The 16,764-nt window shown below is 61.1% G+C and overlaps 3 protein-coding genes across 3 annotated transcripts in view; 1 reads left to right on the top strand and 2 right to left on the bottom strand.

Annotated features, from left to right (window-relative positions):
* F8 (coagulation factor VIII) overlaps positions 1 to 16,547 on the top strand; it is a gene marked incomplete at both ends in the record, with an annotated part of 59,285 nt that extends 42,738 nt beyond the window's left edge. The window contains 6 exons of the mRNA XM_084259064.1: positions 7,587 to 7,731; positions 7,874 to 8,022; positions 8,628 to 8,804; positions 12,445 to 12,607; positions 12,691 to 12,760; positions 16,433 to 16,547. Coding sequence (XP_084115190.1) covers positions 7,587 to 7,731; positions 7,874 to 8,022; positions 8,628 to 8,804; positions 12,445 to 12,607; positions 12,691 to 12,760; positions 16,433 to 16,547 — 819 coding nt within the window. The remainder of the gene's footprint in view (positions 1 to 7,586; positions 7,732 to 7,873; positions 8,023 to 8,627; positions 8,805 to 12,444; positions 12,608 to 12,690; positions 12,761 to 16,432) is intronic.
* On the bottom strand, positions 2,007 to 3,541 carry F8A1 (coagulation factor VIII associated 1). Its single transcript, XM_084259232.1, has one exon. The coding sequence runs from the start codon at positions 3,525 to 3,527 to the stop codon at positions 2,388 to 2,390; it is 1,140 nt and encodes a 379-aa protein (XP_084115358.1). The 5' UTR covers positions 3,528 to 3,541; the 3' UTR covers positions 2,007 to 2,387.
* Positions 4,439 to 4,780, bottom strand: H2AB1 (H2A.B variant histone 1; the record flags this gene model as incomplete). The annotated part of the gene is made up of 1 exon (XM_084258158.1): positions 4,439 to 4,780. The coding sequence occupies one exon, from the start codon at positions 4,778 to 4,780 to the stop codon at positions 4,439 to 4,441; it is 342 nt and encodes a 113-aa protein (XP_084114284.1).
* Positions 16,548 to 16,764: the final 217 nt, after the last annotated feature.

The raw sequence follows: 16,764 nt of genomic DNA, 5'->3' as shown, positions 1-16,764 counted from the left end.
GACTGGAGGGTGGGGGAAGCCGCGAGTGGAGGTGGGGGCTGCACCTTCCATAGAAAGGGAAATGGGAAATGACATTCTCTGCAGGGCGCCGAAGCCCATCACTGAACAGGCTTAAAATACTGCCATCGGCCTCCCGCATATTACGCCTCCATTGATCTGAGCCTTCCACACCCCATTTCACTGGAGCCGCTCTCCCCACAGCTGCCATGTTCCTGCCACCTGCTTCCAGGCTCCGATAAAACCTGCACGTCAGTCGGGGGTAATCATCCCATCAGCTGCCTTCTTCAGCATGAATTGCAGTCGCTGCCCCTCAGAGACAAAACAGGACACATCCACTGTTGGTGTCTCAGGACAGACATGCAGGGAGGCCAGACATCTCCGCACGGCATGGGACAGCCAGACAAACACAGGTTGACATACACACACGGGATACACTTTGCACATACATGACACACGTGAGACGCATTTACAGACAGCATATATGTAACACATGTACGTATTTATGTGTGCACACGTGGAACAAGCGTGTCCTGTTCCGGACTGCATGGGGGGACCCCACTCTCACTGTGCACCAGGTCCACTGTCAGTTTTCAGTGCTTTCTCTCAATTTGGTTAATTAAAGTAACAACGCTGCATTTGACTCACAAGCACAGGACCCCACTTCAGATGCCCGTCCCCACACCCCACCAGGTCCTACCCCACCATCTGTCAGGCCCTCCATCTGGGATGGCTGCAGAGCTGTCACAAATGCTTTCTCTGCATCTCTGATCTGATCACTTGCTTCTCTTTCCTGTGGGCAAATTCCACTCACATCCAGTGGCTTAAGAAGCGGGCCTGGCCAAAGTGGACGTGGGAGCAGCCGGTTGGGGAGGCTCCAGTCCGTCCAGTTTGTCCCCTTCCGTCACAGCCGAGCACACGCTCCGGACAGGACGCCACTGAACACGGGGCCGGGAGGGCCTCCCGCGCGCGCGGGGCCCTCACAGCCAGCATGGGCTCCCGCCCGCAGCCACACTCCCCGCTGGGCCGCCCGGGCCGCCGCCCGGGCCAGGTGCCGCCCGCCCGTCTGAGAGTTAGCCGGCTGCACCTCCCCAACTTCCGGAGACGTCTGGTCCCCACGCTCGCTCGGCACCCAAACCGGCGCCTGCTGGGGGCTCCTTTCTCAGGTCTGGGCGCGAGGGTCACAGCACCCTGGAAACCAGCACCGCAGCGCTCCTCTCCCATGAGGCCCTCGCGCCGGCAGCGGCCGGACGTCTGACGGCAGCCAGAGGGCAAAGGCACGAGCCTCGAGTGTCGGGCCGGTCCTCAGCCGCCTGCCTCCCCTGCCTGGTCCGGGTGCAAACCGAGAAGCCACGCCGCAGAGGCCGTCGCGGCCCGAAAGGGATCGAGGCGCCCGGCCCGGGCCCCCGCCGCCGCCGCCGCCGCGGTGCCCCCCTGTGACAGCCCCACCCCCGGGCGAGTCGTCGACTGACAGGAGGCCAGGCCCGCCGTGCTCCGTGTGACTCGCCGAACTCAAGAGAGTGACGCTGGGCAGAAAGAACCACCACCCAGCGGGGCGGGGTGCACCGGGCCACACCGGACAAGCCGCCTGGGCAACGTCTGCACGCGGATGGCCCTCGCGCCTGGGGGACGGCGGCGGTCTGGCGTGTGCGCCCGAGACCGCGGCTGAATCTCCCGCGAGCGAGCGAGGAGCCGCAGAATGAAAGCGCCCCGCGGGGAGCGCCCGCCCGTGGCCCGCAGCGGCCACTGCAGAGGCCACGCGCCGTGGGGCTGCACCGGCCCGCAGGGCCTTTTCCGGCCTTCCTGGCAAGGCCCGGCTCCGTCAGGCACAGGCTGCCGCAGAGGGCGGGGGCCGAGGGCCCAGGACCCAGACCAGCCCGTGCCCCCTAACCCACAAGCGCCCCCAACAGACTCTCGCACAGCAGGCTGCGGGCTGCCGCCGAGGCGGCCCAAGCACTTTAATGACACTGGCTGGGGGAACGGACACCGGGAGGCGCCTGACCCCCGCCCCCCCACACGCTGGGGGAGCCGGGCACCGCCGGGGGCCACGCGGCCAAACGTCTCTGCGGGCGCGCGGCTGCGCGGGGGTCGGGGGGCACCGCCAGCGTCCAGAGGCCCGGCCGCAGGAGCTCAGTCTCCGCCTCCGCCTCCGGGGGGGGGGGGGAGGCTGTGGCCGCAGCAGACGGGCAGAGGAGGGCGCGCGCGGCAGGACGAGCAGGGAGCTGGCGACGACGACGGAGTCCACGGCGGCCTCCCGAGCGCGCGGGGGCGGGTGGCGCGAAGGGCCGCGGCCCCCAGGGGCCCGGGGGCGCGCGCACGCGCGCGGGCAGCGAGTCCCGACGAGGCCCGCCTTCGCCGTCCCGCCGGGCCCCGGCCCTCCGCGCAAGGGCTCACACCCCCTGCCCCGACGGGCAGACGGCCTCCTGCAGCACGAGGTGCAGCAGGTGGTTCTGCTCGGCGCTCAGCAGCGGCCACATGGCCACCTGCAGCGACTTGACGGCCTCCGTGTCCTTCTCGTGCGTGGCCATGACCAGCGACTGCAGCAGCAGGAAGAGCTCCTCGGGCAGCGGGCCGCCGCCGTCCTGCCCGTGGCCGTCGAACGCCTCCCAGGAGTACTTCTCCAGCGTGCGCGCGTGCTCGGGCAGCAGCTTGGCGGGCGGCGGCTGCAGCAGCAGCAGCAGCAGCACGCGGGACACCTCGCAGCGGACCAGCACGTCCGAGAAGGCGCCGAGCGCGGGCACCGGCGCGGGCGGCGGCGCGCCGGGCGCGGGCGCGGGCGCGGGCGGCGGCGCGGCGGGCCGGGCGGCGCCGGGCGGCGGCGGGGGCCCGGGCGGCGGCGGCGGCGGCGGGGGCCCGGGCGGCGGCGGGGGCCCGGGCGGCGGCGCGCCGTGCTCGCGGGCCAGGCGCTGCATGCGCGTGAAGAGCGCCAGGGCGCTGCTGTAGTCGCGCGCCAGCAGCTGGCAGGACGCCGCGTCGCCCAGCGCCTGCAGCGCGGCCAGGGGCAGCTGCGGCAGCTGCAGGTGGGCGGCGCGCTGGAAGTGGCCGGCGGCGGCGGCCGGCTGGCCCAGGTCGCGCAGGGCGGCGGCCAGCTCCAGGCAGAGGGCGGCGGCGGCGGCCGGCTGGCCCAGCTCGAGGTGCAGGCGCACGGCGGCGCCCAGCGCGGCGGCGGCGGCCTGCAGCGGCTCCCCGTAGGCGGCGGGGCAGGCCAGGCGCTGGCGCGCGTCGCGCTCCTGCCGCAGGAAGAGGCGCGCGGCCTCGGTCAGCGCCAGCGCCTCGCCGGGCCCGTGGAAGAGCGCCTGCTGGCAGCGCGCCACGGCCAGCTGGCACCAGGCCGCGTAGGGCAGGCACTCCTGGGCGCGCAGCTCGCGGCCCAGCTGGGCGAACTGCTCGCCGGCCTCCGCCACGTTCGGCTTCCGCAGGAAGCGCTTCTTCAGCTTGCTGGACACCTGGCGGTAGCGGGCCAGGAAGTCGGGGGCCTCGGGCCCGGGGCCCGCGCCGCCGGCGCCCGGCCCCGCCGCGGACGCCGCCATCTTGCCGCCCGGCGCTTCCGGGCCGGCGTGCCCACGCCCGCGTGCGACGGCGACGTGGCGGGCGGGCGTGCTTGCGTCACGCGCGCCGCGCGCCCGCCCGGCCGCCCGGCCGCGGGGCGGGGCGGGGCGGGGCGGGGCCGGCCGGGGCGGGGCCGGCCGGGGCGGGGCCGGGCCGGGGCGGGCCCCGCTGTCGCTAGGCGACCGGTTGTTTGCGCGGTGGCCAGGGCGTCTGGCCTCCCTGAGCGAACTGGGTCCCCAAACCGCGCGGTCGCCCCCCGTGACCCCTTCCGACCTGGCACCCGGCCGGCCCCCCGCGCCTCAACCTTCCCGTCCGAGCCCGTGCCCACGGCGCTGTCCACCCATCCGCCCCGCGCCCCGGTGACCGGCGCACGGTCCGCCCGTCGCCTGGCCGCAGGCCTGGTCTGGTCTGGAGCTGCTCCCCAAAGAGCCCCGTCCTCCTGGGGACTCATGCCGACGACGGCGCAGTCGGCCCAGGCCAGCCCCACGCCTCGCCCTTCCCCCGCCCACCCGGGGACACGCCCTCGCACCGTCCGCTCCGCTCCGCTCCGCAGGCAGGCCCCTGCTCTCGGCCAGCCCCATCCCGAACCCCCCGGCCGGGCGTCGCCCCGCCGCCCCCGCCCCGTGCCCCGACGGAGGGCCCGCCCGTGCGCCCTCCTGCCCCCCCCCCCGTGCCCCGACGGAGGGCCCGCCCGTGCGCCCTCCTGCCCCCCCCCCCCGTGCCCCGACGGAGGGCCCGCCCGTGCGCCCCCCAGGGCCCCGGGGGACCCCGCACCCCACGCAAAGCGACCGAAGCGCGCACGAGTTTCTCTCAACATTTATTGGCTTCCAGGACTGGGGGCCGGGGCTGCCGGGCGTGACGGGGGCCTGGCCGGGGCCAGGGCCCGCGGCCGCTAGTGGGGGCCCGGGGCCACCTGGGAGATGGTGGTGGCCCCGAAGAGGGGGCTGAGCAGCGCGTTGTTGTGCACCGCCATGTCCAGCAGCTCGGGGGTGATGCGCGTGAGGCCTCTGTTCTGGGCCTCGCTGCGCGCCAGCTCCAGCACGGTGGCCGTCAGGTACTGGAGGACGGCCGCGAGGAAGACCGGGGCGGACGCGCTCAGGCGCTGGGCGTAGCGGCCCTCCCGCAGCAGGCGCTCCACGTGGCTCACGGAGAAGGCCAGCTCGGCGGCGCGGGAGCTGCGCGAGCGGTCTCCCCGCTGCTCGGCAGACGACCCCCGACGGCTTCTCCTCGGCATGGCGGCGGCGGCGACGGCGAGGGGCCTTCCTGCCTCGGGCCTGGCTGCGCGGCGCTGGGAGGCGAGGCGAGGCGAGGCGAGGCGAGGCGAGGCGGGCGAGCCGGTGCGGTGCGGGCGAGGCGAGGCGCGAGGCGAGCCGGAGCGAGGCGGTGCGGGCGGGAAGGTGCCCGGCTCTGCCACGGCGGGCCCCAACCGCTGCGTGGAGCCCGTGTCTGACCCGGCTGCGTCTCCTAGCAACCGCCGGCTCGAGGGGCCCCTCAGTGGTGGGCTCGCGCGTCCCTAGAAGGTTCCAACGCACCGCCAGGGGGTGCCCCCCACCCCCCCACCCCCGCCCAGAGCGGGCCCACGCGGCCGCTCGCCCGAGCCTCCCTCCCGGGCTGCCTCCCTTGCCAACGGAGGGCGACGTGGGCCGGGCCACCGCCACCGCGACCTGCTGCCACCATGTTGGCACCACCCCGGTGCCCCCCAAGCCCCGTGGGATGCGCCGTCGCGCCCCCCCCCCGCCGCTCCTCCCCGTCCGCCCCCTCCCGTTCGCGAGACGCCGGGGCCGGGCCCCGGCGCGGGAACGTGGGTGGCCCCTCGAGCCGGGCAGCTGGCGCCCGGCCCGGTGCGTTCCTCGGGGTCCAGCCAGAGGGCAGCTCGAGTCGGCGCGTCCTCCCTTTTCGCGGCTGCATGGTACTCCGTCGCACGGGCGGCGGCGGTCCTGGGCACCTCGTCGTGCGCGGGCGGACGTTTAGGGGGCCCCGCCGGCAGGACTGCGCCCACGTCCCGTGCGCTCCTGGGGGGGAACGCCGGCTCGCCTGCTTCCCGTGGGCTGTCTGGGCGCGGCGGGCCGGGGTGCGCGTAGGGTAACTGTGTTGGCCGACTGAGGGGCCGCGCCACTGAGGGGCCGCGCCACTGAGGGGCCGCGCCACTGAGGGGCCGCGCCACTGAGGGGCCGCGCCACTGAGGGGCCGCGCCACTGAGGGGCCGCGCCACTGAGGGGCCGCGCCACTGAGGGGCCGCGCCACGCTTGGGCAGACGCAGGGGCGGCGAGCGCGGCTCCCCTCCGCTGCCCGTCGGCCTGCGCGCCTTGGCGTCCGTCTGCGTCTCTTTGGTTCCGTGCGCGCGCGGATTTATTTGCTCGGGTCGCGGCCCTGGCGGCTGCGGAGCAGCATCTGCGGGGGGCCCCCTCGGGGCGCAGCGTGTGGGGTCTGGCGCGGGAGCCTGCTGGCCGGGTGCTCCTGCCTCGGAGGCGTGTCCGCTCCAGCCCTCTGCACGCTGTGGTCTCCCTGGTGGTACAAGGGATTAAGCACCGCACTATGAAGCTGTCCGAAGCCTCTGCAGCACGAGTTCCATCCCTGGCCAGGGAGCTCCCCACAGGGTGCAGCAGACCTCTCCTGACTCCCCGCTGCTCCCCTCAGCAGTGGATCTGCCTGTTTTGCTCCCCGCTCTGTCTCTGGTGAGTGCTGTCACTCCCCGCACCTCTGGCCTGCACCCCAGCTCTTGTATGCATAAATAAAATCTTTTTTTAAAAAAGAATAATGCTGTGACTTCTCTGACAGTAATATAAATTTATTAATATTCTCTACCCCACAGAAAGAAAAATTGTTACATGGGAGAATTTTTTATTTCCCATTACTCTGATATGTGATTATTTATTATTAATTATTAATCAGGCTGACACTGATTCCTGCTCCAGTGTCCTCAAGCAGATACAGACTCCCAGCATTTTGTGAGACGATTTTCAACTTTCCTTATATTATATGCCACGGTTTCCATGTAAGTCTTTTGCATGGGCATTGCCATGAAAGTTCTCAAACTGTCTGTTTCCTTGAATGTGCTATGCTTGAATGTTCTCTGGAGCCTGGGTGCATCAAGCTCGTGCAGGCCACATGTTCACCTTGGACATTACCACACGCCTCGTGAGTCCACACACGAGGAAGCAGGGATAGAGGTTCTTCCACACTGTTCGCATTCTCGGAAACTCTTTCTCAGTTGAGTCCACCCTGAGCGCAAGCTCCTCAGACTTGGGCTCTGCTCGGCCGATCTGGGATGCGGCCCCAGCACTCTTGCTTCCGCAGATGCAGGTGCAGCTGCTCCGTGGCCCACAGTGGAGCCCAGAGACAAGACCATTTCACAGGACCCCCTGCCCCAGACTGGTCTCCCTCGGCTTGCTCCTCTTTTTTTTTTTTTTTTTTAAGATTTATTTATTTATGCATACAAGAACCTGGGTACAGGCCAGAGGTGTGGGGAATGAGAGGACCCACCAGAGACAGAGCGGGGAGCAGAACAGGCAGGTCCACTGAAATCCACTGCTGAGAGGAGCAGCGGGGAGCTAGGCGAGGTCTGCTGCACCATGTGGGTCAGCGCCCTGGCCAGAGATCAAACTCATCCTGCACAGGCTGCAGGTAGCCTCATAGTGCTGTGCTTAACCCCTTGCGCCACCAGTGAGGCCCCTCAGCTCGCTCCTCTTTCTGGTGTTTTTCACCCTCATCCGTTCTGTCCTAATGTCTGAGCTCTGGTGCGGGGGGCTGCACCTATTAGTACCCAAACCTCAAGTTGCTCAGAATCTAGCAGGGATAGTGACAAGCAGACCTTTGAAATGCAGGTTGATGTGGTGAAGAAAGGATCTGGGGGCTTCTGGGAACAAACATTACCCTCAGAATACAAGTCTGACTAACTTCCTCAGGTCGATGATCCCAAAGAGTGGCTGCAAGTGGACTTCCAGAAGACAGTGAAAGTCACAGGCGTGACCACCCAGGGCGTGAAGTCTCTCCCCAGATGTTATTTTGCTCCTTCACTTGTATCTGTGCTGACCCCCCAGGTCTTCTTCGGCAACGTGGACTCATCCGGTATAAAGCACAATGTCTTCAACCCTCCAATCATCGCTCGGCACTTCCGCCTGCACCCCACACACTACAGCGGCCGCAGCACCCTGCGCATGGAGCTGCTGGGCTGTGACCTCAACAGTAAGTGTCGGGCGCCCTGTCTTCCCTTGCCGTGCTAGACTGACTGGCTGGGAAGTGGTCCCGGGCGGGCAGAGCCCTGGTGCGTGGGGCCGCAGGGCCGACCGAGGCCGGTGCTAGTGGCGAGTTCTCTCATTTCCTTGAGGCTGCAGCATGCCCCTGGGTGTGGGGAGCAAAGCGGTCTCCGATGCTCAGATCACGGCCTCATCCTACTTAAAGAACGTGTTTGCCAGCTGGGCTCCCTCCCAAGCGCGACTCCACCTCCAGGGCAGGACCAACGCCTGGAGACCACAGGTGAGAGGAGCAGATGCCCTGGACCAGCAGGGCCGTGACCGTGGTTGGGGAAGAATAGGAAGTACCCTTACTGAGTCTCAGGGCACGGGTCTCGGTAGGCATGGTTTCAGACAGTAGGCACGGGGCATCTCTGGCGGAGCTTCCCGGAAACAGACTCAGTATATAGGGGGGCTGCCACCTGTCAAAGAATCAGTGCATCTGAAGCCCGGTGCTCTCAGCCACCATCCCTCGAGTTGCAAGTCTCCCAGTGCTCAAGGGAAGGGCCATGGCCGCGTACAGTTCACTGGACACAGTCCTTTGCTAGAATCACTGCGTGTGATTTGTCTGTCATGGAGAAGCTTCTGGTCTGTGCTCCTTCAAGAGCATATTGTAGACATAACAGGCTCTACCACACTGCCAGGCTTTCAGCTCCAGCCAGTTTCTATATGGTTCATGTATTCATTCAACAAACATGTGTGGGACACACAACCTCAAGTTGCTCAGAATCTAGCAGGGATAGTGACAAGCAGACCTTTGAAATGCAGGTTGATGTGGTGAAGAAAGGATCTGGGGGCTTCTGGGAACAAACATTACCCTCAGAATACAAGTCTGACTAACTTCCTCAGGTCGATGATCCCAAAGAGTGGCTGCAAGTGGACTTCCAGAAGACAGTGAAAGTCACAGGCGTGACCACCCAGGGCGTGAAGTCTCTCCTTATGAGCATGTTTGTGACGGAGTTCCTCATCTCCAGCAGTCAAGATGGCCACCACTGGACTCTGTTCCTTCAGAGTGGCCAAGCAAAGGTAAGCTGGCCTCACAGGAAAGGCAAGGGGAATCTCCTGGAGCTTGACCTTTGGAGACATAATGAGGTTGTTGAATGACCTTGAGGATAACCTGAGTACCTGTAGTAACAGGACACCATGAAAGGCATTCTGGGAGGACATGGTGACGCCAAGCTAGAGTAGAGGCAGGAGTCGATTATCTTCACAAATGTCGCTGTTATGTGGGATGGCTGCAGCTCAGGGAGGTAAAGAAGAGGAAGACTCACTTGCCAAATACATGACATCTGTGTCCTCAGCAACTTATAGGCCTGAGACTCACTGGCCTTGAACTTTCAGGACCTCGACATCTTTCTTCTGGAGATGAGTTTGCTGCATAAGTTCACAAGTTATGCTGACTATGGGATGTGCCATGTAGTCTTGCTGCCCCTTGAGTGTGGGCATGAACGGGTCATTCCTATGGTCTCTTTTATCTTTTTCACCGAGGATTAACCACGCTGTGGCCCTTGCCAATTTCTCTAGTCATCTCTTTCCACTTGCTCTAGTGCTTACTAGACAGGGAGGGGGTGAAGAGTTGTGTGTTTAAGCACTCATACACACAATGGCGCCATCTGGATAATGGAATGTTGCCATTATCCACCCAGAGCTTACCTCCCCAGGCACTAGCAGACAAGGCTGCTGCAGGTGGCGAATGTCAGGGGTCTGGTCACACCCAAAAGGAAGCACACTACACAGAGGGCAGTTCACTTGATCGACAGCAGGGGGCGCTCGCGGACGAGGAACCCTGGTGGCCAGGAGCCTCCTCTAGGGCCACTTGAAATCGCCTCTTGCTGATGGAACAAGAAACCACAGGAAACTTCCACATGAATAGGGAAGGGCAGGTGAGGTAGAAGGCATTCTCATTTTTGAGTTTTCACTCCGTTTCTTGAAAACGCCATGACCTTCGGCGGCATGAGTCACCCGAGCAAAGGGCTGTGAGAGGACATGACCCAGAGCACTTGCTTGAAATGCCAGTGTGTCCCCTCGGCCTGTGGCCTGAGAGGGCGAGGGCAGCACAGCAGGCAGAGGAAAACTAGGAAACCACAGCCCGGCCGACATGGAGTGGCCCCAAACAAGAATTTGCAGACATGAAGAAAAGCTTTGAATCGGAAAGTTTTAAACTGACAAAAATGGGGGAAGCATAGGAAGATGTGAAATATGAGTTAACCAAAGTGAAAAAAAAAATGATATTGGGCCTCCCCTGGTGGTGCAGTGGTTGAGCGCTGGGTTGCGAGGCTGCCTGCAGACTCTGCAGCGCCAGTTCGATCCCCGGCCACTGGCGAGGGTCCCACAAAAAAAAAAAAAAATGATATTGAAGAAAAAGATATCATCTGAGAAATGAAGGCAATCATCTCACCGGAAGAGACTTAAGCGAAACTATACCTTGGGGTACTGAAGAGGAAAACAGGCCTGAGGCCAGAAACGTAGCAAAGGGAAGAAAATGAACCTCTGGTGGCGCAAAGGGTTGAGCACAGCACTGTGAAGCTGTCCGCAGCCTCTGCAGCACGAGTTCCATCCCCGGCCAGGGAGCAACCACATGGTGCAGCAGACCCCTCTGTCTCCCCTCTGCTCCCCTCAGCAGTGGATTTCAGTGGATCTGCCTGTTCTGCTCCCCGCTCTGCCTCTGAGGAGTCCTCTTACCCACCCCCCCACCCCCGCATCTCTGGCCTGCACCCCAGTTCTTGCATGCATAAATAATTTTTTTTTAAAAAAGGGAAGAAAATGATCATAGAGAAAGTGAAGCTAAGCCGGCACAGGTGAGACCGGAAACTCAGAAGAATAAAACAAAGCAACGAGAGCACATGTTGGCAGTGGAACCCAGGAACAGCCCGCGGGAATCACAGCAGCTCTGGGCATGCGTACCTGGGGAAAGTGATCCAGAAGAATCCATTGTGAGCAAGTCCTAGTCAGTCTAAATTCTCAGTGCCTCCAGGTCCAAAGGCTGAGTCAGTGACAAGGGCAAAGAAATGCTGTTCCCACGGGTTGTTCGCTAGAGCTCAAGAGAAGAAGAGACACGCGCGAGCGCACCACGCTGTATAGCCAAGGCCCACGCAAGAACACGCCCTTACGTGCACCCTTGTCACAGAGTAAAAGCGACGATTTTGCTCATCAGAGAAGTGGGCGTAGCAGACAACAAAGTCATTTATGGCCAAATAACAAATGGGAGTCGAAGGGGCTCATTTGACACGGACACCTTCGAAAAAGGCCCAGCGGTGCGGGAGCGTCACTGGGAATGCCGCCGGGCCATGCTGGCTGCGCTGTCCTAGTGCCCAGAAGCTAGCGATGTCACCTCATCTGGGAAAAGGTCTTTGAAAATGCAGCTAAGAATCTTGAGGTGAGCTCAGCCTGGACTCCCCAGGGGCCCTCAACCCAGTCCTAGGTGTCCTTAGAAGACAGCAGAGGACGGACACACAGAGAAGGCCTCTCGGCACTGGTGCTGCACAGAGAAACTGCGCAGCCCTGCGTGGCCGTCCGTTTCCCCGGAGAAGAGACAGGGTGACATCAGCAAAGCCAGGCGCGCCCCAAAGGGCCCAGCACCCCTGGCCACAGCAGATGGACTCTGCCCTCCCTGCCAGGACCACATGCCGCCTGTGCTCAGGCAGAACAAAGGAACACACGGTGAGTGACAAACAGGGAAAGCTGCCCCCACACGGGGACGGGCACGCGCAGGCTGCGGGGCTCCCTTTCTCTCAGCGCTAAGTGGCTGCTGTGGACAAGAGCAACTGGAGCACCCAGAAGCTGGAACAGACCAGAAAAAATCCCCCCCGAGAACCCTGAGAGGGGGCGCGGCGGCCCTGAGATACCTGAATGAACCCAGCGACGGTTGGAACTGCATCCGAAGAGTCACTGTCCCCGGAGAGCTTGGGCATGATGGCACTGGCCTTAGTCTCTCAGCCCCACTTCCCGGTAGAAGGAACCTGGGCCAAACTGGAGCATCAAAAAGAAAAATGCTGATTTTAAAATTCAGAGCCCAGAAGGCCTGCAGGAGTGCCTGTCACCGCACCAACCCGGGAAGCATCCAGCACTGAACGCAGAAGACGTGGCCAGATGAGGGCTGTGAAGAAATGCGCCCAAGGGGTGAAAATGAGGTGGCCGTGCATCTGCGCTGCAGGAAAATGGGGTGGTGCAAATGGAGTGGGGGTGAGATGCCCATTCAAATTCTCCTGAGGTACTTGGTGCAAAACCCATCTCCTCCTGCTCTCCCTTGTCACCTGCCACTGGCTTCACCACACCACACTGCGGGAGCGCTGCTCTCTCAGGCTGGGGAATGCGCTGCCCTGAGTGACCGTGATCACCAGACGTGTTTCTGCAGACACCTGCTGGCCACACACAGGCCTCCCCAGCCCAACCCAGAGAAGCGTGAGGCCTCAAGGCCCTGCTCCCCACCTCCCACCCCCACTGCTCCTTCACCCAGCCCTGCGCCTTGCTGTGTTGCTGCTGTTGGTCTAAAGTTGTTGATTTGACTGGGGACAGGAACGACGCTTCTCGAAAGAGCAAATGTTCCAACTATGATGGGCCTTTGCTCCACATCTGCCTTATATCTGAATTGTTCTCAGCCGCTTTTCAGAATCTCAGTGGACTTGAGTGTCCTGTCAATCAATATATGTCCCTTTTCTTCTTTCAGGTTTTCCATGGCAATGAAGACCCCTTCACCCCTGTGCTGAACTCTCTAGAGCCGCCTCTACTAACCCGCTACCTTAGAATCCACCCCCAGAGCTGGGTGCACCACATTGCCCTGAGGCTGGAGGTCCTGGGCTGCGAGGCCCAGCAGCTGTCCTGGGGCCCAGGCCCCGCCTGACAGCTGCATACCCGCGGGCCCGGGGCCTGTCGTGCCTGTGCCTGCCAGCCCGGCACTCTGCCCTCCTGGCAGAAACAGCCCACAAGCCTCCCAACGCCACAGCCCAGAACCCTGAGTGCCCCATGGCTGCTGCCGCCTCCCGGTCCGGCCTTGCTTCACTGAACTGACGCAAGGGAAGCATCTCAGAGCAAGCTGTGGACACGGAAAAGACGACTCTCACTTGTTTATTACCTTGCTCAAGCACGGACCAAAGCTGCTGTGGGGAGCATAGCGCCTCAGCCTTGAACTCAGAAGGCCCATCATTTTGACAATCTGCAAAGAGGAGGTCGTATAAGAATTCCCTGCCTTAGTCTATTTTGGCCTCCTAATCCTGAGATGTGGTTCTCCTGTTTTGTTATCTTGGAGCACAGTTACTGCATCTTCTTACCTCAAAACTGAGACCCAGAGGTAGGATTCCAGACCACTCAGGTCCCTGAAAGTAGAAGCAACATGACGTAAGATGTATTTTCCTCACAGGATTGTCCAGAGTTAGTCAGGTCTTAAAAGGGTGAATGGCCTTCTCAAAATTCAGGTCCATCTCACAGGGAAATAGAAATGAATTCTTAATTCTAGTAATAAAAAAAAATGCCCCTCAGAAATTTGTGGTGTCTAAGGACATATTTTCATGTTTCCACAGGAAAATTCGTGCCCATCTGGGCGACACAACACTGTGATCGCAATAACGCGAATTTTCCTCCTCAGCTCACTTCCCATCCCAGGGCTAGTTGGGACTCAGCTGGTGACAGCAAGAGCACAAACCTGCGGCCGCCTGCCACACGGGAGAAGCTTTGTGCGGTTCACACCCCTGTCACTCGGAAACAAGGGCCAAGGCAGGCGGCGAGGGCAGGCCTTGAGCAGCTGGAGCGAGGGAGCGTCCAAAGGTGGCAACCTAGGGTGCTTGGAAAACACCATTCACAGTAGCAGAGAAAGTTACCACAATCTCAGAAGTGTCCAGAGAGCAGAGGCTTTTCTCTTCCATGCGAGAGCTTTTCCTAGTAACCCTGCATGACTCTGACCTGACCTTCCCGGGGACTACGAAGTGTTTGTCACAGTACAGTCATAAGCCACAACTGACGAAAGTGCAAATGGTTTATAGTCCTGTGAGCTCTGGAAGGTCACAGGCCAAGGTACAGAAAGCAATAAATTGTTTTGCTTTGTAGCCCGGTAGAGAAGTGAACCCAAAGGCGATATGGTTGTATTTCCTGTGGAAGGGTAACCGCTGGTGTCTGACTTCACAATCTTGTTTGGCCTCCCTTCCCCATCTGACTGCACATCTCTATTCCTCAAATGCTCTGCGAAGCAGCTCTCGTCTTCCTGACAGTTTCCTCAATAACCAGGTAAAGCAAACATTGACACATACAAGCAAACACCTCTGAGGAGCGAGGCGTGTTGTGATGACGTTAACAAGCGCACAACAGCAGGGTCACCACTTGGAAAGTCAGGGCCAACTTCAGTTGGGTGTAGCAAGGCCCTGGGCCAACCTGCTGGATGTGAGTGACCCAGGAGAGAACTGCCACGTGAACCCAGAAACAGGCACGAGAGTCCCGAAGTGGGCACAATCCTGCTTCCTCACGGCTTTTGGTGACTCCGTGTGGCATTGCGTCAGGTCACGCTTCCTCCACCAGGCCACTGCGCATTGCTTCTCTGACTGAGCCCGGATGGTCACTTGTCAGTTCTTCCATCAAAGTGATCATGTTTTTTTAGACCTTGATTTGTGAGAGTTCTCTGTATGTTAAGGGTCCTAACCTACTATCTATCATAGATGTTACGAGATGTATTCCCTAAGTCGTCGTTAATCTTTCTTTACAATATTTTACTTTATGAAAGCTTCATGTTTTATGCAATAAATTTATCAGTATTTTCATATATGGTTTTGGATTTTAGGACATGTTTAAAGTAGCTTTTTCCACATCAAGATTTTAAACATAGCCACCCTTACTTTATTCTAACGCTGTAGCTTGAAGTTTGTTCAGTCCTTGATCCAGCTAAAATTTAGTTTTACCTGTAGCGCCCTACAGCCAAATGAATAGTGAGTCACCCCAACATCCTATCAAGCCACCTCTTTCTCACCACTTTTTTCATCTACTAAAGCCCCACCACACGCGCTATTTTAAGGTATAGCAGGTCCCGTGTGTTAAATGAAATACCTTCAATCTTTCAGGCCTAGGAATACACAGTCACTGTGACATTGGGTTTCAGTGACAGCACAGACAGAAAAGGGGTGTCCGGGCTTCCCTGGTAGCACAAGGGGTTAAGCACAGCACTGTGAAGCTATCAGCAGCCTCTGCAGTACAAGTTCCACCCCCGGCCAGGGAGCTGACCCACATGGCGCAGCAGACCTCTCCTGTCTCCGGCTGCTCCCCTCAGCAGTGTGTTTCAGTAGATCTGCCTGTTCTGCTCCCCACTCTGCCTCTGGTGAATCCTCTCACCCTCCCACACACACCTCTGGCCTGCACCCCAGCTTTTGTACGCATAAATAAATAAATCTTTTTTTAAAAGGGGAGTACCTGCTCTGGGGGGAGGGCCGAGGTTGGCAGTGATGTCATAAGGAGGTAGAATTCTGGGTGCACCTTCAGAGACCTTGGGAAGACTGGCTGGCTTCTTCTGAGGATGGAAGGCTAATTCACTAGCCTTTTTGGAGCCCTTGGTGTTGGGTCAATTTTTCAATTTTCAGGTGACTGCCATCCCTCGTGTCCTGCAACAGGCGCTTTAAGCCCAAATGGTAATGGCTCAGACAGGGGCTTGTGTCCCTCATCTCAAGCAGTCCGCGAACCTTCCTCACCGTCATAAGATGGCGGCCCCAATTTCATGTTCCACTTGCTACACAATGTTCAAGGCAGGAGGGGTGGTAGTGAGGGAGGGTGTGGGTGTGGGGTGGGAGGTAGGAGGTTGTAGGGGGATTTGGAGGTGGGAGATGAAGAATGGTGTGGGAGGTGGGGTTGGGGGGATGTGGCGGCTGGAAACAGGTGGGGGAGTCGGGGACAGGTGGGGGTGGGGGCTGAGATTTCTGCATCAAGCAGGTATGCTGATTAGGAGACTTGCGAGAGGCTGATACTGTTGTAATTGAGGCGTCTCAGGAAAGCTCCCTGAGAATCCGGGCGCATGTGGGTGAAGTGTCTTAGATCTGGGGTCAGCGCCTCAGGTGACGAACAGCTGTGGGTGATTAGCAAAGGTGAGCCGCTTTCTGCAGCAAACACGAAACCCCATCTCTGACTTTCAGACAGAGGTGCGTTGGAAAGAGCTGAGAGTTGAGCGCCCTGAGAGGAGCCATGCAGCCCCAGAGGCTGCTGAGCGCTGGCTTCCTGCTGTGCAGCCTGGCCTGCCTCTGGTGGGATGCTGTGGCTTCCCGGCCATCCAAACCAAGGGGTGCGTGTGCTGTAGGGTACATGCTTCTTTCTTCTTGTGACATAGGGCCCATCCATCAGGTCAGGAAACCATGGTCTGGGGAGAGCTGCCTATTTGGGTTCAGTCCATGGAGCTGCACGTGCTCGAAGCCAGAGCCAGTGGGCCGACCTCCCATGCGGGTGCAGTGCCTCCCCGAGGACAAAGAGGGAGGAGGGCAGGGAGCATAACACAGACAGTGAAACTGAAGGCAGACATGGTGGCACTCGAGCCCACGGTGGGGTGCTCCCAAAACCTGCCTCGACACCCACACACCTCGCACCCACCCCAGCCCTGGGAAGCACGTCCCAGTGAGCGACCCCCTGCCACAGCTCCTGAGGCCTTCCTTGGGGGCACATCACAGCAGCCTCTCCTTTTCCCCCACTTCCAAAAGAAAAGACTCAAACGATGCCCAGCCCGGCCCGGCGGCCTCCGGCAAGTTCCTCCTGGAGCTGCAGCTGCTTCCTGCCCGGCTGCCGGCCTTCTCCTTTCTCTTCCAGGAGCTGTGACCCTCCCTGGTGCTCCTCATTGACTGGCTACGGCTGCAAAACCGCCCTTAGCACAGGGAATAGCATGGGGGAGCGTGTTTTGTTACCTTTTTTTAAGTACTGCCCTGAAGGGCCCCAGCCCAGCCGGCTCAAGCGGCTGCGGCTGCGGCTGCGGCTGCGGTGCTCCCTGCAGGCTGGCTGGGCGGCCTCCGGGACGACCTCTGGGACCTGATCAAGA

The sequence above is a fragment of the Talpa europaea genome, assembly GCF_964194135.1.
Source record: "Talpa europaea genome assembly, chromosome: X".
In the NCBI taxonomy this organism is placed as follows: Eukaryota; Metazoa; Chordata; class Mammalia; order Eulipotyphla; family Talpidae; genus Talpa; species Talpa europaea.
The sequence above is the reverse complement of the archived record's forward strand: the minus strand, read 5'-3'. Positions and strand labels throughout refer to the sequence as shown.

Bases quoted from the DNA above. Each gene is read 5' to 3' on its own strand.
- F8A1 (XM_084259232.1), bottom strand. From the start codon at position 3,527: ATGGCGGCGTCCGCGGCGGGGCCGGGCGCCGGCGGCGCGGGCCCCGGG.